Source organism: Trachinotus anak, unplaced genomic scaffold (assembly GCF_046630095.1).
Source record: "Trachinotus anak isolate AG129_WGS33_773 ecotype Australia unplaced genomic scaffold, CSIRO_AGI_Tana_v1 ptg000028l, whole genome shotgun sequence".
Classification (NCBI taxonomy): Eukaryota; Metazoa; Chordata; class Actinopteri; order Carangiformes; family Carangidae; genus Trachinotus; species Trachinotus anak.
In genome coordinates this window covers 23,148,533-23,174,480 of record NW_027273879.1, presented here as the reverse complement: position 1 = coordinate 23,174,480, position 25,948 = coordinate 23,148,533, and the positions used below count along the sequence as shown (strand labels likewise).

Here is a 25,948-nt window from a genome sequence, read left to right as displayed (position 1 = left end):
AACAGCTGCATGGTTTGAAACTTGACTGTGAATGATCCAGGTCCATGAACATCACAGAATGATTCAGGAAGAATTCAATAGAAATTAAACCAGACTACATGAAGCCAGAGGACAGAATAAAGAAGGAAACAATTAAAAGTGAGACAATAACATTTAAGAAACGAGGCATGAAGCCTTGAAGTCGACACTCTCACCCTGTTATGGACTCAAACAATACAAATGACTATTTTCACGCTAAAACTTCAGATCATCCACTTCCCTGGTCTGTTGTCACCTGCTTACAATGGTGTGTTAAGATAAATATCTCATAATGTTTCAAATTAATTCTCAAAATATAGCTTGTAAAATTACAAATTGACCTCAAAATGTCAAAACTTTATTCCCAGAAAAATGACATCTTATTCTGGAAATACTACAGCTTTTCTCAAAGTTTGAGTCTATTCTGGAACTTTTTCTTGTAAAAACTGTGACTTGATTCTCATATTGTGACTGTGTATAAATATACAACGACTTTATTCTCTCCATCTTTATTCTGCAGTGGTGCTAATAGCCTGTTGTATAATAAGGAACAAAGCGCAAACAGAGACTTCTAGAGGTATAAATAAAAAGTTAAATTTTGTCAGTAGTCTGGCTTCAATATTTTCAATCATTATTTTTCCCCCTTAAACATCTAAATTCTCATTGTCTTTCAGTGAGGACCCATGAATTAGAGCCATGGTTTTACACTACTCACAATAAGTTAGGGATATTGTTATTTACATGAGTGCTTTTCCTATTTGGTCTGAATTTTAATGAAATAAGTAAAAGTTCCCTTTGATATTACTAATAATGAATGAGAAGAAACACCATTTTCATTAGTTTAATATTTATTACCCCAAAAATTTAGACAATAACAAGGATAGCCCCAAATATTTAGGTGGAGCATTATCATCCATGAACAGAAAGTCGGGGGTGTGCTGGCAGAATTGGGGGATGATGGTGGGTTCTATGATGTCTCTGAGGTAAGAACGTGCAGTGACTGAGCCATCTACAATAACCAAATCTGTTTTGCGCTGACTGGTGATGCCTGCCCAGACTGTTGCACCACCTCCACCAAAGCGAACCCTGGGGATCATGTTGACCTCGGCGTATTGCTCACCTCGCCTTCACCAGCAACGCTGACAACCATCATTTCTGTGCAAGGTGACCCGACACTCATCAGTGAACAGGACGGTAGACCACTGCTGCATTGTCCAGGTCACATGGGTAAACGGGCCTGCGGCTGTGTGGCAGTTGCATAACGATGTCTGCGTGCATAGATCCTTAGGTACTGGTCATCGCTGCGGTCTGTCACTCGTGGGGCTCCACTCCTGGGTCTGTCACAAACTCTGCCAGTAGTTCTGTGTCTTGATGCAAGTCTGCTGATGACACTTTGAGACACACCAAGTTCACGAGCAACATCTGACTGCCTGCCACCGACCCGAAGGCGCACTATGGCCAGGTGGCGCTGCTCGTCCGTTAAGTGACGTCGTGTGTTCATGGCTGTTTGAATGATGAACTTGGAATGACTTACTGACAATACCAGCTTTTTATACCCACAGAATGTTGAAATTGATGCCACATTGAAAAGGGTTGTCTTTTAGTTTTTTGGTATTGGCCCCAATATGTAAGGCACACTGTGCACAGTGAGACCATTACGTGGAAAACACAAAATGAGGTGTGTCTATCACCCCAATACAATTGCCTCCCTATCCCAAAAATCTCTTAAGTGAAACAAACACCGTATGTATGAAATCCACTGAGTCTCTCACAATATCCCTAACTTATTGTGAGTAGTGTATATAGAAAATTGGTTCAATTCTGTGTAGAACAGCAAACGCGTACAGGTCTCATGAAAATAATTTATGGCAGTGACTTAAGTGTAATTTAATTTAACAAGGTAAAAACAAGAGTGATATCTGATGACCAGTACTGCCAAGAGCAAAGGTCCAACATACAGCTTTCAACAAAACACAGACACGCACACACTAAAATCAGCCAGTAGAACCAGCCAATCACAGCAGATCGTTAGCAGACATTCTGATCATTTGAAGAGAAACTTCTAAATGTTTTGTTTTCTGATCATTTCACATTAATCATTTTTAATGTCACTACTCTCAACATTTGAAGGTTCAGTTCTTTCCAGCTTTTGGAGAAGAGCTGCATCCTCCACTCCAGTCTGTGCACAACTCCAGATGTTTGGACCATGTTAACCAATCTCCAGATGTTTGAAGCATGTTAACTCATCTCCAGACAACGTTATGAAATTATTGAACCAGTAAAACAGAACTTGTCACAACAAAGTAAAACATAAGCTGTGAGCGACGGCTTCTTGGACTATTTGACATTCCCTTACATCTCGCACGCACACACACGCACACACACGCACACACACGCACACACACACGCACACACACACAGCAAAAGCCATGACCACAGAAAACAGTAAATTCCACTCAGTCCTACTAACCAGTCTCCAGTCAGTCTTCTTCAGCCTCAGGACTTCTTCAGGGATCACTGAGACCATGATGGATCCTTTTCCAGTATTCAGAGACGTTAAGCTCCTTCATTAGATCCAGATTGTATGTTCATTTTTTGTTATTATAATCCAAGTAAACAAAACCAATACAGATCCAAGACGATGCCAAAAATCTGAAAGACAGCTCCTTGTCTTTGTCCCCAGATACAACAGGAAATCCAAACAATATGCTCCCCCTCTGAGTGATGGACAGACCCAAGAATAAAATCAGAATCCCATTCGAGACCTCTTCTTGGATTGAGACACCTGCGATGGCGGCAACAGCCCCCGACGACCCTGTGAACTCTGAGAGAGGGGCAGGGACTGGGAGAAACCTGACCAGATGGAGGAGTCCTGGGACAGATCCACCCTGAGGCTCCTCTGAGGGACAGACTGTGAGCTGCAGAGCTGAGAGACGGACGACGACGCAGGGGGAGGTGGGGGCTGGCCATTGCTCTCCTCTTCCAGGAAGTAATTGTTGTGCTGAGAGGGCTCATCCTGCAAAGACCAGAAATTGTTAAGTACAGAGGCAACTGATATTTCTTTAGGAAGTTGACTGTGTAACTGCAACATGTCCAAATAAAGGAAAACTAGAATGACTGTGTACACCCCCACCACTCAGACCAGGTTCAGCTTAAATCCATTTATCCAGAGTCATATCAAATATCAACCACTTGTGTGAATTTGGTCATAACTGCTGTGAAGTCTTGTCTTATGGATGAAAAGTGTTTTGTGAGGTCACACTGACCTTTGACCATTAAAATCTAATCAATTAATCCTTGAGTCTGAACGAATGTTTGAAGGGATTCCCTCATGGTGTTACTGAGATGTCTCGAAGCTGTGCCCATGTTAGGCTGTAATATTCACTACATACCAGACAGATGGAGAACAGAAACATCTGCTCAGGTCATAGGTCATGACCACTAGTGGGAAAAAGACCTTTCCTCTAGTGAAATCAAAGGAAAGGTCATTTTACTACCTGAATCAAAAGTGTTATCTGTATGTTAGGTTGTGTCAGTGCTGGAGAATGATCTGGCTTCACCCATTATCATTTTGTGCTCTGACTTATTGATGCATTTCTTTAAACCGATCACAATTGTCTTGGGCAGCGCTGAGCCCAGGATGCACCAATGGTGTCCCTGCAAAATAGAGTCATGGGGCAAGTTGTTTTGGGGAACACAGCATATGGGAAGGTGAGCACCGACACAGTGAAGGAAAACTTCTTCACTTTTTTTTCACTCTCTGAGAGTTCAGGCTATAACAACCTTCAGTGTTGCACTGTTTAGCTTCTGTTGTGACTGACTGTGTCTGGATGGAGCCACTGTTATCCTCCATAGCTGAGGTCCCCAAGGTCTTATAGATAAGGAGGTAGGAGGAAAACACAACCTTAGGAGATATTGTTCAAATCCAGTTAGTGTCAAAGATGAGTTAAGTGCTGTAAGGTGTAAAGACAAGACCCATGTAATATTAATTAGGTCATAACGTGTGACAAGTGTCCAATAGCATCTTCAGACAGGAATGTTTAGACTGTAGTTTGGCCTTATTTGGAGTAAGGTGTGGTAAATGTTGCAACCATGTGATACCTGGGAATATATATCCACTGTCAGACAAAACGTCTTCAGAACTGCTGTGGCTCTGCTATGGTTCACTTGCTGTCAACGTACTGCTCTTCACTTTCTCCGCAGTGCATAAGCGCACAATAAATATTTCTGCCTGAGACATCTGAACTCCTGGTGATTGTCTTTTTCTCCAGCTCACAAAGAATTTCCATCACACTGATGACGTCTCTATCCTCCATCCTCCAGCCGAGACTGGAAACCCACAACCGTCCACTATTGGTGAGAACGGTCTAATCTCTCATGTCAGAGAAGATGAGGAGAGGATTCACTGGTGTATCCTATGCTATGTTTGTTGTTTGCTCAGCTGATCAGGCGGGTGTGTAAACAGAGCAGCTGAGCTGTGATACTGATAACACTACTTGATCCAGGATAGAATTTAAAATCCTCCTCCTCACCTACAAAGCCATCAATGGTCAGGCACCATCGTACCTTGGAGAGCTTATAGTTCCCTATTTTCCCAGTAGGACACTTCGCTCTCTAAATGCAGGTCAACTTGTGGTTCCCAGAGTTTGTGAGAGTAGAATGGGGGGCAGAGCCTTCAGCTATCAGGCTCCTCTCCTGTGGAACCAGCTCCCAGTGTGGGTTCGGGAGGCAGACCCCCTCTCTACCTTTAAGATCAGGCTTAAAACTGTCCTGTTTAGTAAAGCTTATAGTTAGGGCTGGCTCAGGTATGTCCTGACCCATCCCTTAGTTATGCTGCTATAGAGCTAGACTGCTGGGGGATTCCCATGATGCACTGGGCTCTTTCTCTCTCTCTGTCTCCCTGTCTCTGTCTCTCTCGTCGAGGCAGACCCCCCCTCTGATGTTAGTCCTATTTATTCATAAAGTAAAAAATATTGCCTGTGTCCAATCTGAATCATGACACACACTGTTGCAGTTCTTTTCTTCAGTTCATCTTGGCTCATTAAATCAATATATACACCTACAGTTCAATACAGCCACAGTTACTGTTGCCACTCAGACGGACTCTACTTGTGGTTTTCCACAAACTAATGAGGATGTAGATTTTATTCACAGTATTTTTATTAGTATTTTACTGCTTTTTCACATCTGTTCTATTCTATGGGTAGGACAGTGTGTGTTGTTTCTATCAGTTGCGTTCTGACTCCCTGATGCTGCAAACGTCTACAGTGCTGGAGCAGCAGTCAACAGGTGCCAGGTGTTTCTCTTTTGTTACTGTTGCTTGTTTGTACACATCTGACAGTTGAGATGCTGTACGTCATGAGGACTTGCTGTCTCAGCAAAATGATGTCATGTCTCCCCACATCTCTCTCTCACATCCTTGCTGGGGGAGCTGAGATGGGAGGAAGAGACATGAGTGAGGGAGGTGAAGAGTCATGTTAGCCAAATGGAAAGCCCCCCGTGTGTACAGGATACAGGATTGCAGGCATAGAGAACACAGGTCGCCAGCGCTCAGAGCCCAATGCACACTCACTTGAGAAAAATATGCTTTTTGCTTTGCAGTTAAGTGACGTGCTCACAAGTGGCCTGTAGACAGCTGAACTGATCAGAATGTGTCTGGATTGCCTCCTGTGTCAGCCCTATGTTAACTTCTACCAGCAACAGCTTCCTCAGCTCCTGTGTTGACTAGACAGACATGTCTTTATAACTGTTAGTAGCAGAGCAACATAATATGTCACTGAACACATCACCCTCCTCTTACCTGTGGTGCCAACACAGAGCGGAGGTGGCCCTCGGCCGGACGTTTGTTCCTCCTCTGACCTGCAGGTGCTGGTTTCACAGCCTGGGACAGAGACAGGGTGCAGGAGCTGCTGGGAGCCTGCTGGGAGCCTTGTTTATTTTTACAAGGAGTGGCGATTGGTGTGGATACTGGGGTGTCATTTTGCAGAGTGGAGGGTGTTGTGGCTCTTGGCATCCCATGCTCCAAAAAGCCCTCCAACTGAGACAACGGCCCCGCCCCCTCTGTGTCAGACCACACCCCCTGGCTTGTCGCGGAGGACCACCCCGTTGAGTCAGAGAAACTGTCCAGATCCGACTGGTAGCTGACAGATGAGGTGAAGCTCCCAGACAGCTCTAGATGCTGGCCGGCAGCTCTCTTCGCCTCCTTCTCTCTCCTCCTCTTCCTCCTCAGAGCCTTTACCTTCTCCTCCCTGTTCAGCCCCAGCTGATCCTCCCACCACGCCTGCCATGCAGTCTCTCCCTGCCAGGAGAGGGTGAGGCGGTGGCTGAGCTGATCTCTCCAGACATCTGTGTCCACCGGGCTTGGCACAGGTTCTACATCTGGAGCCTCGAGCGAGGTGTAGACGGTGCTGTTAACCAGCATCGAGCGTTTGGACATGCATGCTTTCAGATCTCGCCTCAAGCTCTGCACAGGCTCCTCTTCTGTCAAATGTCTTGCTTCGTCATCAGGCAGGTGGAGAAAGCCTTTCATTTTGATTGTGAGGTGCTGCAAACTGCATGGACGGGGCTTCTTTTCAGAACTTTTTTGCATCAGTTTCTGGAGCCAATGCTTCCAGGTGATGAGAGCACCTTTGCTGAGCTTTACTTGAGTCCCCTGCTCAGAGGGAGCCATGTGACTCAAGCCACTGGAGCTGTAGGCTGTTTCCTGCACACCGCTGGGTTCCTGAGCATCATCAGTTTCATCTCCACCCACCTTCCCATCTTGCGCTCCTGTGTCCGATCCACTCATGCTATCCGGCTCTGGATCATCATTGACAACAACCTGTAGACACAAATGCTTCAGCTTGGGACCTTTCCTTTCTGAATCTGAATCAGCATCGGAGGAAGAGTATATGATCGCTGCTGGTTGTTCCCTCTCTGGTGTTTCAGCCACAAACCTCGGCGCAGCAGGACCCTGAGTTGGCCCAATTATGCCCTCATCGCTCGATGTGTCCACTGTATCCAGCTGAGAATCTGGGGCAAGTTGTCCTGCAGTTTTTCTCCCTGCTGTTGTGTCACTGTCTGGCTGCTCCAGCTCAAGGATCTGGTAGAAAATATCTCCTGCCTCTGTCAGCTGTAGGATACATATACACTCCTCTCCACCGGATTCTTCTGCTCCTTTCTTATGAAGACAAGTCAGACCTGATGAAATAAGTTCAGGGTAAGTTAAGAATAAGTTCTGTCAAGGCTTTTCTGAGATACCGTGTGCAAGAGAATGGGGCGGACGTACGGATGACATTATAATGATAATAAAAACATTAAAACCTTCCAACAACTTACAGGTTCACATGTTGTATCTCGTTAGCTTGCAAGCTAGTCACTAATTCAGCTACGCTGACAGTAGTATTAGGAGAGAGGTCAAACCTGGGTGCTCACCACTTTTGAGACATTACGTGCAGTCACTACTTACAGTGGTGGAGGGTCAACAAATATCTCCAAAACCACAATGTTTCCTTATTACACATCTATTTCTGCACCTCTTCAAAGTTATTGCTGCCAAACGTTCAGCCAGTTATTAAATCTGAAGCATTCCACCAGAACAGTGAACGATTAATGTGTATGAATGTGTTTGTGTATTATTAGTGTAAGCACATTGTGTTTGTCTAAACCTTTGACTTAACAGACTGTGTCCCCTTGTGTGTCCATACCTGCAGCAGGTGAGGACAGTCTGTTGCTTGCCGTGTCCAGGCGGTGAGGAATCTGGACAGGAAGGTGTTTCAGACAGTCTCTGGGTCTGAGCAGAGCCTGAGCCGGACCTCGACTAATGCAGGCCTCTGCTCTGCCTCCTGATCACGCGGTAACAAACAGAGGGAGTATTACAAAACACTGCAACACAGAGGAGACTTCAAGCTTTACATTGGATCAAGATGAATGAAAGAACTACACAATTACAAATCTGTCTTGCTCTCATAATGCCACGATAGCTGACTGACCTGAGTACTGCAGCAGCATGATTTCCTGAGAACTGTGGGAGCCCAATAGGACCTTGGTGGTTCTGGCCCCTCCCACGACCGTGCCAGAAGAGGTGGAGCAAGGAAGGACATGACAAAACATGGGCGGAAACTGCATCATGTGATCCCACTTGAGCATTGGCACACACGGGAAACGCTCATCCATGATGTAGGCCGAGTGCTGCCAAACAGTGGGAGAGTGGTACATGTGTTTGCGTTGAGTGGTGGTTCAACAAAATGATGTGAGATCAGCTCAAACAAATAAGATTTTCAAAGCATCTCAGGCTCCTGGTTTTTACCCAGTGATGTCTGATTATGTCACATGGAACTAAATAATGATATAATGCTGTGAGTAACTTGATCAAAACACAAAATGAGACTGAAAAGAAACAGCTCTCTAAGATTAAGAGTGGACTGTGTGTGTGTTAGCTCCACAGACAAACAGAGTTGTGAGTCTTCTCTGGTGAAAATGATAAGCTGATCGTGCCATGTCAGTTTCAGGAGACTTCCAGTATTTGGAGAAAGTAAAAGTCGCTCCACTGTAAAAGTCAGAAGGCTGTCTCAGTGTGTCAGACACATCTAATCAATATTTTATAAATTTTTATCTCATGTCTGGATTCAATAAAACTTTAAACCTCCACCCTGACTGCAAACATGATCTCTGCTGTTGAAATCCACATTTGTAAATAGATGCATTAGTGAAGTAGAATGCAACCCTGTCTTTTCTTAGGTCCCAGGAAGGGCTGTACAACGTGTAGAATAAATCTCAAAGGAGTTTTAAATCAAAAGCAACTGGACTTGGTTATTTGTCTAGGAAGACGTTTCACCTCTCATCCAAGAGGCTTCATCAGTTCTTGCTCGCACCTGACCAGGCTGGGACTGGTCCAACTATCTGGTGTGGAGACCCAGGTATTTAACCTCTGGGAGGAGTTTTCACAAGGCTGATGATGTCACTGGTTCCCTTTGTGCTCCATGTGCCAACAACAGTCGTTAGAGTGACTGTCTTGGTGGAGAGTCGGTATCGACTTCGTTACAGCCCTATTGTGTTATAATAAAGCGGCATGTCAAGTGGCATGTGACTCCAACGACTGTCGTTGTATTATTTTGAGTCATCACAGTTCTGTGAGCTGTGATGTCATTACTTGCACTATTTGTGCATCGGCTGCAGTCTACGGGATGGTTGTGATTCCTGGTGTCTCTTCCTGGGTATCTGCTGACATGGCATCTTCTCTGCTACGAGAGGTGAAGCCCTGCAAGCAGCTGAACTGTGTGCAGATTCTACTTTGACCTTTGTGCACCAAAATCTAATCAGTTCATCCTTGAGTCCTAATGAATGTTTGTGCCAAATTTGAAGTTGTTCAATCAAGGCATTACTGGTATATAGTGTCCACTGGATGGGATGGCTGTACTGACAGACAATCTGAAAACAATACGGCAGCTGTCACCAGCGTGGAGGCATAAAAACTACAGATCGTCTTACAGTGGGATCACACCTGCAAATGGGCACGCACACACAAAAGGTGAAAACAATACCAGCCCTGCTGTCCTGGCTGGTAAAAACCTCATGCATTAATGTTGCATTAATGTAATCTAATCTATCTAATGTAATCTTTTTTTTTTTTTATCCTCACAAGTGCCTCACCTGGAAATGCAGAGTCCTGACACATCAGTTTCAACTATCCAACCAGTTTCTGAGCCTCTTGAAACCTTCTTTTCCTCCAACAGTGAACAAACTCCAAACATGCAGCTGTGAGGAACCTGAAGTAAATTAGGAGAATCTGACTCCATGGCTGCACCACTCCATTAGACAGACATATTGTACCTGTCTCTCCAAAGGCTCATCCTGACATATTTGGTATATTTGGAGACTTTGGGATGTCCACTAGTCTGCTGTGACAAGATCCACAGAGGTTCTCAGACAGTGAAAACCCCCCGGATGCAATCATTTGTCAGATCCTAGTTTAAACAAACTACATGTTTGTATGTAATATTATAGGACTATTCGTGTACCTGAGTGGTGATGAGGTGGTGGAAGGAGTGGACGTCTCCAAGATATCTAGACAGGATGAGTCTCTCTCCGCTTCGACACTCTGAGGTGTTGCTGATACGAAACAGAGTGTGACCACAGACAGGACTTGCCTGGAGGGGCAGAGGAGGCATGGGGGGAGGGAAGAAAACAAAGCTCAGGAGAGGGAGAGAGAACAAGGAGGGATGAGGAGATAGAAAGAAGACAAGGAGGAGGAGGAGTTCACAGTAAGTGTGGTTGTCAGTTTATTGCTGTAATTACTCCCATATATACAAAGTTTCTCCCACTTCAAAACAAAAGGAAACAGCTTGGTCGTGGTGGAGGATTAAAACTCCAGCATGTGTAGCATTGAGAGCAATTTCATGAACTTCATGAGACATTGGCTCAGATCATCCTACAGCACTTTACAAGCACGACCATGAATGAGTGCAGTACAGGGGTCTCTAACGTTTATGACTCTGGGAGCTCCTCATGTTTTATATGACTGGTTTCATTACAATACTAAACCAAATCAGATGAATGAATGAATTTTATAACAAAAAACATCTGAAACAATTTTAGTGTCAAAAATCTGAGTCATGACTCAGTGAAACCTGAACACACAGACCTGATAGCACCACTGCAAATAAACGTCCATTCATCTGCTCAGAAATTAGAGAAAAGAAGAAGCTCCTCAGTCAGTGATCCCGTGAACAAACTAAAGGGCTAAAGAAAACAGGTCTCAGGTTGAGGCCACAGTTTAACTCACTGTATCCATGGCAACATATTTCCTATTTGTTGGAAAATATTATTTTGTATCTATTATGTTATCCAGAGGAGTTGCTATCACTGCATGTCCCCTAAAGCATATCTGATGTAATCAAACTCCACGGTGTGACTCAGCTGACTGATAACTGACAGATAATAATTTGGTGCTTTGGAGGAGCAGACTCACTGAGTGAAGCTGTGTTACTCCATCTATAGATTCATGGTTTGTACAGATGTTCTCTGAACCTTTGGCTGAGCTGCTCTAAAACAGGGCATGAGCTACTGGTAGCTTGCGAGCCACCTGTTGGAGTATATGGTTGCGTGGTTTTAAAAAAAGTCAAATTCCTCAACTGGCACAGAGGTCAGAGGTCAGAGGTTTGTCTTCAGGTGTTTTCACACCTGTAGTCCAGGTAATTTTGTCTGCACCTAGGGAAAAATCTCTGTCACAAAGAGCTCACAACGGACAACCTCGTCTCACCCTGATGTCTGTGAGCTCCACCCCTGTCCTGTCTGCATACAACATCACCCTCGGGTGGGCGGAGAATTCGCACCATCGCCATGATGACTTGGCGTTGAAGTACAGGTTGCTGTCCTCCTCCCGAACCTTGTGCATCCTGACAGAGCAGATGTTAGCTTGAGTTATAACTATAGCTGTCAGCGTTAACGCGTTAATCACAATGAGATTAAGGTCCGAGCATAACACGTTACTTTTTTAAATCGTGTTAATCACATGCTGCCAAAGATTCTTTATTTTACACCGTCACTGCTGCTGTTACCAAAGATTCTACAGCACTACATTCTAGAATCTTTGGCTGCGACTATTTTGACCTTTTGAAGCACCCTTACTTGTTGTCTAGCTGCCACAGACACTTCCTACAAAGATTTTACATGGCGGAGCAAGATACTTCATGGCAAGTCATGTGTATGGGAGCAAAAGGGGGTGGTTCCTGTCTGCATAAAGGGGTGTGTTGGGAGACCTAAAGTGTTTATATCCAATGCCTGAATTGTTGTTGGTGAAGATCAAATGAGTTGGAAAATAAAAATGTAACTTACCCAGAGCTCGTCTATGGATAAATAAATAATCATCACATCTTTATAATTATACGTCAGACACGCTAATGTTAGCTTCTAGTTCAGACAGACTGACGGTTATGTGTCAAACAAGAGAAAACTGTTCTGAAATGCAAAATAATAGAAATTGAATCACGTGATAAAACATGCGATTAATCACGATTAAGAAAAAATGAATCGTTTGACAGCTCTAGTGACTGTGACCTGACTTTGAACAGATAAAACAATAAATAACAATAAATTAAATCCTTCCTCTCGTTCTCACCCTCTGCCAACAGTCCACAGGTTCGCTGCTCCACTCTCACTTGCCACCAGCACTTCACCTAAAACATGAGGACTGAGAACACACAGCAGAGAAGACGCAGCTTTAACACCTCTTCCTCAGTCGGGATGTTTTCCAGAACGCACCTTGCTCTTCCCTGATGACCACTGACCTCACACCGATGCAGGTCGCGAACTCTCTGGTGTTGATGGCCTGCAGCAGACGAGGTTTGCTGCTTTCACTGAACTTCCAAACTCCACACATGTAATCTGACCGCACAGCAACACAACCTGCACCAAACAGACACAATGAAATGTCTGCACGGAGCAAACTGTGAGACCAGATTTAACTGCTCATAACATTTAAAAAGATTTTCCTCATTCTTACAGTTGTTGAACAGGGAGGCAGAGCTGATCTGTCTGATGGGGCCGTTTAGCTGGAAACTGACTGGGTCGCTGCTGCTGGCATTCAGAGCAGATGAACTTCCTCTGTGGTGCTGCAGCTCCACTCCGTGGAAGTCTGAAGTACTGTGTTAAGAACCAGAACCAACAGGAAGACTCTGCTCCACCCTCAGCTCACCCATCAGTTTTCAACATCAGACAATGTGTGTTTTCTGTCATGGCTGCGAGATTGAAGAAAAAAATCTGCCTTACAGCCAGCCTTAAAAAGCCCAATATGCAATACTATGTAATCCTCCTCATACTCGGTGCAGTGGACATATTTCAGTCTGTATTTGCTGTCAATCAACTAATTAATTGACCACTGTTTTTTGTAATGGTGAGACAAAAAAGATCTTGAGGACTAAATATGGCCTGCTGGCTGTCTTAAAACTCCAGTATATAATCAGATGTGCAGGATACTGAGGCAGTCCAGCCCCTTGTTTCCGGGGTACAGGAGGCAGCCGTGCACAGAGCCACTGCTGCTCTCTGAGAAGGGAACAAAGGCCAGTGCGCCACCTGTGGCTGCTTCAGAGAAGAGCAGGCGGTCTCTCTGGTCTGTCAGCTCCTCGTACACCAGGGCACCCAACAGCTCAGGAGGGACAGAGTGCACTACATCCGACAGAAGGACACTGTACATGTCCAGTGATCTGGAGAAATATGACTTCTGACATCTGGGGAAAAGATGCAACGTGAATTTAAAAAAAACAAAACCTAACCAGGATATCAACCAGACAACAAGAGATATTTGATTAAAAATCTTTGCACACACAGTCACTTTCTCACCAATGAGTCAGGTCCACTCACATTTTAAACTTCAGCATGTCAAGGAAGTTCTTCACCCTCCACATCTGGACTGAATCCCTACGATATCTCTGCAAAACAAACAAAGACATACAAAGATTCTGATGACAAACGCTGCCCCCAGCTCAGAGCTACGGAAGCCCTGAAAGGCAAGTGAACATTTTTTTCCCTCAGTATCAACTTTTTGTTTTTTTTCATCTCTGAAAAAAAGCCCTTGTATAATTTTCTTTTTCTGGAAACAAAGACAAAAAAAAAACTTTCCACTAAAAAAAAAAAAAAAAAAAAAAAAAAAAAGTTTTCTTTTGGGGCTTTTTTATGCCTTTATTATAGCTTTTATTATAGCTTAGTGGAGACTGACAGGAAAGGGGGTAGAGAGAGGGGAATGACATGCAGGAAAGAGTCGGACCGGTCGGGAGTTGAACTGGTGACTGCCTGCTAAGAGCGTCTTGCGCTCAACATGGTACCACTACCATACTGTGTAAGCAGTGTACCACATATGAGTGTACTGATTGAAGAATCTGTAGAAAAGGCTTTCCACCAGAAAGTCTTTAGGAGGTCAGGTGAGATGGTATAAGGAGCAACAAACTCCGCACAAGAAATAAGCTGTGATGAGAGAATGGATCACACACAGGACTTTCACCTGGGAGACTGGAGTATGAGTCTCGCTGCGTTTATTGATTTTTCTTAACTACTCTTTTCTGTTTTTTCTTTATTTCTATTTCAAATCTTTCATTTTGAAAGCCTCCAAGGCACAATTTTCCCATGTACAGGGGCTACATACACTCTCATGCCCATCCTGAATGACAGGCACACAGAGAGGTCTGGTAAAGACAGACTGAGATAGTACTGCCTGCATCTCTCTCTCTCTCCTGTCACCTTCAGCCTGTGTCCTCCAGCACGATACCCCACACACAATTAACAGCATTGTCCATGGTTCTGAAACAACAGCTCAGCAATAGTCATAAATAGGAAATTAAAGAATGACAGAAAAGATTATATTTAAGAGGACTTGTTATGGACATTTTTAATATTCATTCTTTTATTCTTGGTGTCTGCTAAAACAGATTTAGATATTATTTTTCTCCATTTTTCTCTTCTGTACATCTTATACTGTACTCTATTCACTCTCTGTGTGAACCGCCCTGTTAGAGCTCAGGGCTCTTTAAGCCCCCCCACCCCCCACCCCCCACCCCCCAAACATGATCAGGTCACCAGTGACCCAGTTAAACATCACAGACCTAAAATAATACTGCAGACTTACAGGCTGCGAGTCTGAGTCCCTGGTTCGGCCACATTAAGTGAGAACTACAGAAATAACTGATGCAAAAATAAAGCGTCTAATTGTGCACAGTTTCTCAAGCAGTTCTCCTTGAAGTGCTGAGCTCACAGTAAAAGGTCTGGAGCAGTGGAGGGAACCATGGAAAAAAATGAAGTCAATTTCTCCAGGCAGCAGAGAACACAGTGTCTTTTCAGCGACAGAACTTAAGAAAACTCTTCCTTGTAAGTAACTATGTGCTGTGCCTTGTGCAGGGGCGTTCCGAGCTTGTAGGGGGTGTCCAGCTTGCAGGTAGGCAGCACCAAGAGACGTAAAGAGGTCAGTGGGTCCAGGAAGTAGGGTCTGGACCCCAAACGAGGTGTTTTCATACAAATAAGAAAACTGCATTTTGCCCTGACAGAGTTTCTCCCTTTGGTGGGAACTTTGAGCCTTGTGACTCTGTTGACCATCTACATGCACAAAAGGCTATAGAACACACTACAAGAGAGGGGGAACTCAGAAAAGCATAATGGGTCCCCTTTAAATATTACCAACAGATTTTGATCGTGACAACAGAGATGCCAGGTCCATGACCACATTACAATCACTGCTTGTTAAACAACAACAGGTGGAGCATTTGGACTGATACAGCTTTAAATTATTACTATTGTCATAGTCTCGTTGTGACACTGACCTCTCTCATTCCTTGTTTAAAGTTGAAGTTCTCACCCAGAATTTCACCCATGCACCCGAAGGCGTCCTGGCAGTGGTCCATGAAGAAGTTCTGCATCTAAACACAAAAACATCAGAAAACAAGACATAAGAGCAAAACACAGATGACAGATCTGAAGCTTCAGTGTGCAGTCAAGTTCACACAGATTCTGTTGGTGATGGATCTGATATGACCACACGGAGCATGAAATATCACCCTGCTCATCCTTCATGTAAAGATTTCACTTCTTTAATGTATGTGACTGAGTGAAATTTATAAAGACAAGTAAACTGTGCTGTCCCAGTTAGAAGATTGGCCTGCACGTGATGTACACAATATACAAATCACAGACATAAAACACTGCAGATGACATTAAAAGGTACACTCTACATATCTCTTAAATGTGATAAAAAACTTAACGGTTTTTTTTATTTTTTAAAACTGTACTCACGTGTTCTGTGAAGTTCTGTGGATCTGGAGGCTTTGAAGGCCAGAGGAAAGCTGGAAAAAGGTTTACAAATACATTTACATATGCTTATATAAAACACATAATAAAAGAATGGTGATAACACATTTCCAAACAAACAAAAAAAGACAGATGGAAAATGTATTCAATAAGACATTTAAATTTTTTTGGATACAAAAAACTGAGAATATTGGTTTAAAAAAAATTGCTCAGCCATTGCACAACTGAGTACAACACATGTCAGATACTAAGTGTGGAGTCTCAGACCTGCTTCACAACCCCTGATCTGAAGTGGAGGGTCAACACGGAGTGCTGCCTGAGGCCTGAGTGACCACCTCCCTGAGTGATAAAACCAGCTGTCAGGTACTCACAGTTTTTAGGAGACAGGAGGGGCAGTGGTACAGGCTCAGTATAATGCCACTTCTCCCCTCCAGCTTGATAACTAGGTGTAAATGTCCAGCTGGAGAGAGGACCAGAGCCGTCCTGAAACCACAACCAAATCATAAGAAAGTCTGAAAATACAGACACAGAACAGACAACTTTTTCAAACTGCTGATCCAGTCCAACTAAAAACCCATTAACTCAAAAGGTCACGATCAAAACAAAGCAACACATGCCCACAGCGAGAAAGCTTAAAGCAGATAAGTTGGTAGTTCTTAAACAATTTAACTTTGATATAATAAGTAATTATTATAACACTGCTTATGCCTAACACCACTGAACAGACAGCTAACACATCTGATCTGTCTTGAATCTTTTATTATTAAGTGTGAACTGCATTCAGGTCTATGGAAGCCCATTTCTTCTTAAAATAAATAAATAATAAAATCTATAAAAAAATATCAATACGACTGATGCTATGCATCGTCTGACTTGATCATAATTTTCACCTGGTACCTTTCTAACTTAGAATGTCAAATATTTGTTCATCAAGAGCATTTTATATTATGCGTTATTTTTGTGTATTTTCACGGCAGAAATCTCATCTGATGACCAATCACAACGTCACTGTCCTCTAGCGATATACTTGGTTTTTCTGATGCAATTTGTTGCGACTGGGGTGGGGTCTGTATCTCACTCTCTTCATTATTGTGTTTTTTCTTCCTCACTTTTCCCCTAAGTTTTAGTATTTGTTTGGGCGGTGAAATGTGGACTTGTTGGTACAGATGAAAATTACAACAGCTCGTTCTCTCGCAGTTAAAGGGTTAATAAATTCAAATTACATTGGGGCTTTACAGCAACTAACTGTCACAAAGTAACAAAACACAACTTACTTGAATATTTTGTACTATTTGTTAAGTCAGTATTAAGCACACAGCAAACCCACCTGAGGTCGGATTCGGCCGTAGCAGCCCCAGTTTCCACCGGTACAGAGCTTCAGGACAGAGTCCGGCGGTCCGCAGTTGTAAAAAGCAGGAAAAAGTTGCCGTGGAAACTCGTAATCCATTTTATTTGTTGCTAACAGATTGAAATAACTGTCAGGTTTACCACTGGTGTATGTGTGGTTGTTCCCTCACTCTTGGGATGGCTGTGGACAAGTCTGAACATGTTGTTCTCCGGCTAAACTAGCGTTAGCACCCCAGCCCTTTGCTGTTGGCTAGCATAAATACACACCTATACACACCTTCCTATCGTCGTGACCAGCTCTCCGCACCCCCGACTTACTCGGTTCACCTCGGCGTTAACGTTGTACTTCTGTAAGACAGAAAACGGTGATAAAATTGTCCCAAATCCTCAGCGTACCGACGAACACGTGTAGACAGCAGACTTACAATCAGAAAACGACAGTCAAGTTTCAGAGTGTGAGCAGCCGGTAACAACAACAAAAGGACTTCCGGTCTCATTTTTGTTTAAGAATAAAAGAGTCGAAAATAAAATGAAAAGTGAAAAAGGAAATTACCCTGAAACGACTTTCTTGGAAAAATAACTTAATGAAGAGGCAACATGTAAGATGATATGAGATGACACGCGAAATAACAATTGTTGCAATGAAAAATAAAAATACAAAGTGCCAGCGAAAAACAAATCCATAAAAACGGAGTTGTTTGGGGCTTTTAGTTTGTATTGGGATGGGCTGCGGTCGTTGTTTTGTTGAGGGCTCCTTTTAACTTAAGAAGGTTCCTAACTTTCCTAACCCGGAAGTATCTAAGCTTTTTCCCCTTTCTTCTTTTTTTAGAGTAATTGTTGGATAGAGTTAATTTCCTTTCCTTTAGGTCACATGTCTTCTGTCTTCATCCATGGTATTTCTCCCACTATTCCCTGTAGAAACACACTGTAGACAACAGTTATGTCTTTATTGGATTATCTTCCATTCATTTCACTACACTGAAGTGGATCATTTGTCATGTTTGTTGGATAAAACATCTCATTCTAAAGAGGATATCATTCTTAAAATGTAGCCTAGTTGTACAAATGATTAAAAAGAGAGGGACATTAATAAATGACAAAAATAATGGAATACTTATGCTTTACTTTGCTGCCTGCTTTTTTGTATCTCTCTATATTGTATAATATGCCCTAACTACTTCCTCAGCGCAGCTATGCAGATAGCTAAACTAGTCTGGCTTCCTTTCATGTTAACTTGTTCTTCAATGGCAGAACAAAACCTGAAACATAATACTTTCTAATTATTAATGTAAAGTTGAATATTTCCATTAATGATGCTGTTATGAGGCCATCAGATAAATCCCAACAGACAAGGTTCAGATTGTTTTTAGTTGCATGAAAGATTGTAACAACTCATTCAAATAAACTGATAGTTTGGTCAACCTCTCCTCTCTGATTACACTGTATTACACACAAACCTGCAACCTGAATTTCCAGTGTCTTCAGCACTACACCATCTTACACTATTGCTGCTCTGCAACCAGCAACCCAGCAGCTAATGCTGGAGTACTTATGTAGTTGATGTTATACTATGACATTGTATAAGCCACTGGTTCCCAGCCTTTTCCAACTCCTGGGCCACTTGAAAAGCTCAAATAATGTTGGTGGCCCACATCTTACCCCGTAGCAATGTGATGGCTAAATAATGCGCTTACAGACACAATTTTAATTTTAAAGAAAATGATCAGAACTAAACTGGAAGCAGGGGAAGCTCAGTTTTTCTTTTCTGTTGTGGGGGAGAGATCACCATCTGTCTCTGGACTTTCATTTTAATTTTTCCTGTTGCTAACTATCCATTTTGATACCACAGTTTTTTCCATTTAGCGTGCAATCAGACTGAGATAGCAAACAAATATACAGTGTGGTCTGTAGTCTCCTTTACTGATTGGGTGATTACAGTTCAAATGTAGTGGCTGTGAAAACTACAGGGCAGGAATCATTACATTACAAGACATTATTCATCATTTAACATTAACGATAATATGTTAATGTAAGGTCTGGATGGTGGTAAACAAAACAAACAGGATGGAAGCCAGCAGGATCGGGGTGTAGGGTGTGGTGGAGGAAAGAACAGCACCAGACAGTCTTTTCTTCCAGAGCTATGAATTTTCTTTTTACTTATTAAAAAAAAAAAAGGTTTCAAGGATACGAAAATCTTACAAGGCTGGTGGATGACAAATACAACCTTTTTGGTATAGCAAGCTCCAGCTGCAGAGGCAACAACCTGACCCCCTCACTCTGACCCTCCATGCTGCTTTCTCCCCAGGTATATAAGCCTGGAGTCTCTACCAACTCACTGGGGGGCACGTGACCACTCCTGGTACCTTTAACAAATATATTTACATTTTAACATTATCTATATTTACATTCACACATTACACATGACTGCTGCCTAGTCCAGGATAAAAAATACACACAAACACAATAGATACTAAACAAAAGCCCAAATTTAACCAAAGCCCTCTGCCCCCTCCCCTCTCTCCTCTCTCCTCTCTGACCACTTGGTCCAGCCTAGCAAAGCCGCAAAGTGGCATCAGCTGAACCCCCTGCAGCAGCAGTCACATGTGTGTGCTCCATGAAACACGCCCCCGGAAGTAGAGTCAAAGAGAGAGTGGTTAGTAGAGTTCAAAATAAAAGCACAACATAACAAAAATGAACTTCCTGTATTACTATCTCCAACTTTACAGAGTCAGTGTGCGTCTTTCATCTTAGTGAGAGGGATGCTTCCCTGCTCCTTCACACTTATGTTTATTTAATTCCTTTTCTTTATTGAACTCATTTTTACAGTGCTTTCTCATCCATATTGATAAACTACTGAAGGTTTTCAATGAGGCCAAGGAAAATGGATACTTTGCCAAGTCAACACACTTTTCCCTAATCTAGGACTGTGATTAGGGAAAAACCTAACAAGGACACCTTACAATGCGGAGGGTATCGCCCTATCTCACTTCTTAATTCAGAAAGGAAAATATATGCAAAACTTTCTGCAAGAAGATTAGACGAAATCCTACCTAAACTCATTCACATTGATCAAATTGTTCAGGGGTGCCCTTTGAGTCCTTTGCTCTTTGTTTTGTCATGAGAACCTTTGGCCATACTGATTAGAGAAAATCACAATATTAAAGGAATTGCAGCTCCAGCAACAGAGATGAAAATAAGTCTTTTTGCAGATGATATCCTCTTAACATTATAGGACCCTCCCACATCCCTGAAACATATTCTTGAAACTGTGAAGGAGTTTGGAGCTATATCGGGAAATAAGATTAACTGGGATAAACCTGAGGCTTTACATTTGAATGTTCACTGCCATAAAGTACATATTGCTAATTTAAATGGGTGTAACTCTGAAGTCTAGTATATATGATATTGCCCCATTTAATTTGAAAAAACGTATAAATAATGTCAAATTATTAAGAGATGGAAATCTCGCTCTCTAACTATTTGGGGAAAAATAGACAGTTTAAAGATGATTGTGTTACTGAGGATTACTTTCCTCATGGCAGCTATTCCCTTTCCCTTGGATAAAACATTTTTCAAAGAGGTTGACACAATATTCAGAGAATTCACATAGAACAACAAAACTCCTGGGGTTAGTTGCAATAACTCATATGTGGACAAGGAAAGGGGGGGCCTAGGCCTTCCGAATGTGTATAAGTACTATATCACATTCAACTCTAGATATCCTTTGAAATGGGGTTATGGCTTTAATTCAAGAGATACAAGATGGGAAATATGGAACAGGAAGTTTTCGACATGTTAAAAGATAAGATCACATTGCAGGGGCTGTGGTATGGTCCCTTATGTAAGAACATCGATAACCCTTTGATTCAGTTTTCTTGCTCCATTGTGAAAACATTCCAAAATATGATTTATTTTAAAATTAGTAACTCTCCCAGTGTTTCATTATGGAACAACTATAGGTATCTTTGTTGGCACTGCTGGGAAAGATCACTGGTCATACTGTTCATTGTGATCCTGTAATGTGCCTTCTGAATTACACTGGTGAGGGAACCTGGTCCAAACAGAACAAACACATTTTAACAACTGGATGCCTGACAGCTAAAAGACTGATAGCAACAAACTGGAAAGATGCAGATCAACTGGAGGTGGGACTGTGGCTTCTAACATTCCTTGAGGTGATCTCCATGGAGGGGGCTGCATCTAAACCGTCTGAAGTTTATATTGAGGAACAACAATTGCTCATGATGGAGATAAAATGGATGGAGATGTTCATAAAATACCCATCTTCCCCTGAGTCTCCAGTCATACTCCCAACGTAACATAAACTGCCCACTTCCTTCATGTAGTTTATGTACTGCTGTATTGTATAGATGGCAAGAACTACACTTTATGTTTAGCTCTATTTGTTTAAAAACAATAAAATTCCATGTAAAAAAAGAAAAAAGAAAAAGATTTACAGTGTTGTTACTCAAATTATTACAAAAATATTTGCATTAAACTCTTTTTAATAGGAGATAAATGCAGCATTTTGTCTGCCATCAATATATTGTTTAAAATAAGTAAAAATGAATCTAAAACTCTATATGGAAATTCTTACTGGCTTATGACTGCCACTTAACTTGTGTACCTTGCTTTCTAATTTAGTGTTGATGCTTCCCCCTTGTGACCAGAAGCAGAACTGTGGCTTGAAAGTGCCAAGAAAGGGACTGAAAAAGAAAACAACCTTACCTTGTAGAATACTGGGCTGAATTAACAACATATATAGACCTATTAAGTGCAGGAGAACATTATGTAGTGTTACCACAGATAGCTGCCAGTAACACAACCTATTAGTAGCTGTTTTACAATAAACCTTACCAATGTAACATAACAAAACACTAATAATAGAAACATATCATGGGAAAGTGTGTCCAAACTTTTGATTAGTACTGTAGATGAAGGTCAAATCAAACCTCCAGGTTTTAAGGTAATACCTCTGTCACAAAAACCAAAACTAAACCAAAACAAACAAAACTGAAAAAAAACTTTAAAAATCTTATTAGTACTACGATAGCTGTGAAGTTTTTATTGGATATGGAGTGACAGAAATGCAGGACCAGAGAAATGATGAGAGAGGCTGTTGAAAATCACTGACTGACACAAAATCTACACACAATAATTACACACGGATGTGCAAAACAACACATGAAAGCATCACACGAGCCATGATGAATAAAAAACACCCTGCACATGTCCTGATCAAACATCTTACTGCAGTTGTGCACAAAATCACCAATGATTACATTACATTCTAATTACACTTTATACATTTTTAATTACTCATTGTAGCATGAGAAATGTTATTTATCCAACATCCAAAACTCAAAATTTGTTGCCTCTGGGGGAATTCAGGTCTCTTTTCACTTCTCTTTAGGGGGATCTGAGCTCCCCCTGACTCCCTGTATCAAACCTGGACAGAGGACTGAGCTCCCTCTGATTATTAGAGCTTTGATGTTTTGTGGTTAACATTTACAGAAAGGTCAGTAAAAACCTTATTGTACCACATGGCTTTCTCCTCAAACACCCTCACCTTTTCATTCGCTCAGAACTGCGAAAAGCCCAGTTTTCCAACTAAAAAACGCTTGACTTGCTTCATACCACTTAGGATATTCAAGTTCAAACAGGAACCTCACGTGACAGTCTTGACAAAGAGGACCAAATCCATTTAGTCTCTACTCTTGGCCCATACTGTTGTTTTTAGTATTTTTAGTGAAAAACATTTTAATTAAATGGGAATTCTGAGAAAACAACACAAAGATGCCGATGAGTTGCATCAGCGTTTTAGAGCTTGCTGATAGACAGTAGATATAAAGTAGTGGGCAGTCTCTGGGTGGGGTCTGTGGGTGAGCAAAAAAACTGACATACTCTGGCCTGAATGGACAGTGGTTTTCTGAAGAAGCAGCCTCACTACAAAGGAAGTAGTTATTAATTCCCCATTGCAGTTTGTTTCACTCTAACAGACTGATTTTGTTTGTGGTCATTTTTTAAGTATGTGCTATTGAAATAGTCTTAATGATACAACTGCTATTTCTATTTTGACAATTTTTGTAATCCATAAAAATCCATGGTTTGCAAACTTGCACAATTTACAGCAAATTGACTTAAAACATGCAAAAACAGTGGTGTGATCCTTTTAATATAAGAAGTCTAAATTATGTATCAGTGACTGACCAATGTACCTGGACCTTCGCTGTGAGATAAACCTTAGTAAATCCTTACTCAGACTATCTAAATCCATCCTGCACTGCATCTTTCTGCTTGGAGTTTAGAGACCCTCCCCCCACCCTGACCAGTCAAGGCAAATGGCCACCCACCATGAGCCAGATTCTGTTCAGGATTTCTTGGTTGCCAAGTGCTTGCTCATGAGGGAATGTTGGGTCTCTGTAAATGATATTCAAGACTACGGCCTAGACCTGCTCTATATGAAAAGTGCTATGAGATAACTCAACAGAACAGTTGAGTGTTCTGTAATGAGTCTTTAGGGCTACCTCTGGCTCATTTATTATTTAGGATTTGGCCCCAGCACAGTCTGTGTTTGAGAAAATGGCGTTCAGTGCTCTTGAAGGGGAGCTTTGTTAATGCATGTGTGTGTTTAGAGGTCCTTATATCAGATGAACATACTTGTTCACAGTTTATGTTAATGAGGAGGTTCTTCTTAGGTCTCTTATGAAATGTAAACTCATCAGCATCATGTGGCTGTGAGAAGTGATGCCTCACTGCATGTGGCTGAATGTGACTTGAAGGTTTATACTTGGTCAGAAAACATATGGTATTTCAAATATATTATAAATTAAAAAATAACAATACATTTTTTCACCAGGTTTGTAAATTCTAAAAACAATGACAAGAGGAGACCTCCAACATTTCCTGCAGTTCTATCATCTACCACAGCAGCTGTAGTTATGTTATTGTTGTGTGTTAATACCTGGTAATGTAATTTTCTCGTTTTTTTTTCTTTTTTCTCTCAATTAAAGTAACATAATTCATTCCTATGCACACATGAACTTCAGTATATGGTAACAGATTATATCTAATAACATGATCTCCAATGTTATAGCTTGTTTGTCTCTTTGTGAAACAAGTGGTAAATCAGATTATTGTGTTCTGTCTTTTTTATAGACTGTAGTGTTTTTATAGCGTTGTGTGTTTTATTATATGGTGTTTATTGTTGCACTTGTGTTGTTTCTTATCTGTTTTTATCTGCACCTTTGACTGCAATTCAGATTTCCCACTTGGGATAATAAAATGAATCTCGCTATCTATCTAAGTCCTACATTGTACCTGTGGTTATTAGATATCTCAGGTCTTTAGAGACCTGGAACCACACTGCTGTAAGGGTACTACAATTTTTACTCATGACACGAATATGTGCCTCAAGAAACTGTGGACAAGGATTACAAATTTTGTGCCAAGATGAAGTGAGTACAATGCCAGCTCAGAGGACATGAGCTCCTCAGATTTCAGTTGGGGAGCCTGTTGTTGGGGCCATTTTACCATGCTCCAAGTTCCTAGGCCACTTAGTCTGCAGAGTATGTTGTTTTGACTCGTGTTCCACTGAATTAATCCAACCTTATTGTGAAACCCAATATACTCACACTGAAGGTTTACTTCATATACCAGCATCACAGCACACAGTTCATTCTTACATCTCAGCCTGGTCCATTACCGTCTTGATATTCTACATATTCATTGCACTAAAACTGTCACCTATCACATAGTCAAAAAAACTTCAATTTAAACTCCCCTAACTTCTCAGGATCCCATTGTGCTGTCTGATCCAATGCACTAAACTGTTTTTACAGCATAATCACCTGTCATAACTTATAACCAACACTTTACAGCAGAATGGTAGAAAAATAAGCATAAGCTCTGCACAGTCCACTATTCAACAACAATGACTATTATACAACTTGAATGAATTTAGAATGTAAGCAACCCAACATGTCCTTACAGCATATTTACCAGAAAGAACCAAATCAACTAAATTTGCAATTACAACTATGATTCGTGATACTGTGGTGAATTAATTCAGTTTGGAGTGTAAACAGTGAGTGCAGTTACAAAACTGCCACTAGTGCAACACAGTATGATATTTATATACACATAAAACATAATAGGTTATAATGCAAGAAATAAAAGATACACTTTGCGTGTGATGTGGAATAACTGGCATCTATGAGGGACTGAACAAAAGGTTTATAAGAAAGGTTAAAGTACTGAGTGGCTTTTTTGGATGTATACATTTTAATTTTCAAATCAAAATCTCCTAGTGAAATTGCAGCATGAAAAGATATATTTTCAGTCCAGCCAGACCAAGTATGCCTTGCTATGAAGGGTTTCCTCATTGTGCCACATGGTTTTTACGTGCCAATCTACCCCTCTGAAATTCTGTTAAACTAGTCAAAAGGTCAATAGGTCTAACTTGAAATGATCTTTTCCCTTCAATTTTTATTCTATTTGCTCATTCTTTAACAGTTTTATGTATGCATCTGTGAGCACAAGATTATTCTGTAAAATGCACCTTGTAAACATGATATATACTAAAACAATCAATCAGCAATCTTAACTAGGTTTGAACTCAGGGCCCCTCTTCAAGATGGGGCCTCAAGATCGGGAAATAGCACAAGTTTTGCCAGTGGGCTCCTTTCTTTTTATTTATGATGTGATTTAGTGGCCCGCACAATATTTACACATTTGCGATTAATCTAAGCACAACAAAATAATTGCCACAGGGTGAAGGTGGAGTGGGTTTCCTTATTATCAAGCCTTGTGCATG

At 41.7% G+C, this 25,948-nt stretch overlaps 1 protein-coding gene across 3 annotated transcripts; it reads right to left on the bottom strand.

The window, feature by feature from the left end:
• Positions 1-132: 132 nt before the first annotated feature.
• taf1c (TATA-box binding protein associated factor, RNA polymerase I subunit C) lies at positions 133-17,632 on the bottom strand. Of its 3 annotated transcripts, none has more exons than XM_071466492.1 (16): positions 17,401-17,632; positions 17,114-17,244; positions 16,158-16,269; positions 15,772-15,821; positions 15,303-15,398; positions 13,357-13,424; positions 12,973-13,223; positions 12,500-12,631; positions 12,285-12,402; positions 12,116-12,187; positions 11,258-11,393; positions 10,017-10,145; positions 7,989-8,187; positions 7,704-7,841; positions 5,819-7,197; positions 133-3,034 (listed from the first exon to the last, which is right to left on the bottom strand). In XM_071466492.1, exons 2-16 carry the CDS (start codon positions 17,231-17,233, stop codon positions 2,765-2,767), a joined length of 3,270 nt encoding a protein of 1,089 aa, XP_071322593.1. In that variant the 5' UTR covers positions 17,234-17,244; positions 17,401-17,632; the 3' UTR covers positions 133-2,764. The 3 variants fall into 3 exon arrangements, with proteins under 3 accessions (XP_071322593.1, XP_071322594.1, XP_071322592.1); XM_071466493.1 differs by having other exon boundaries at positions 17,411-17,632; XM_071466491.1 differs by having other exon boundaries at positions 17,114-17,481; positions 17,559-17,621.
• Positions 17,633-25,948: the final 8,316 nt, after the last annotated feature.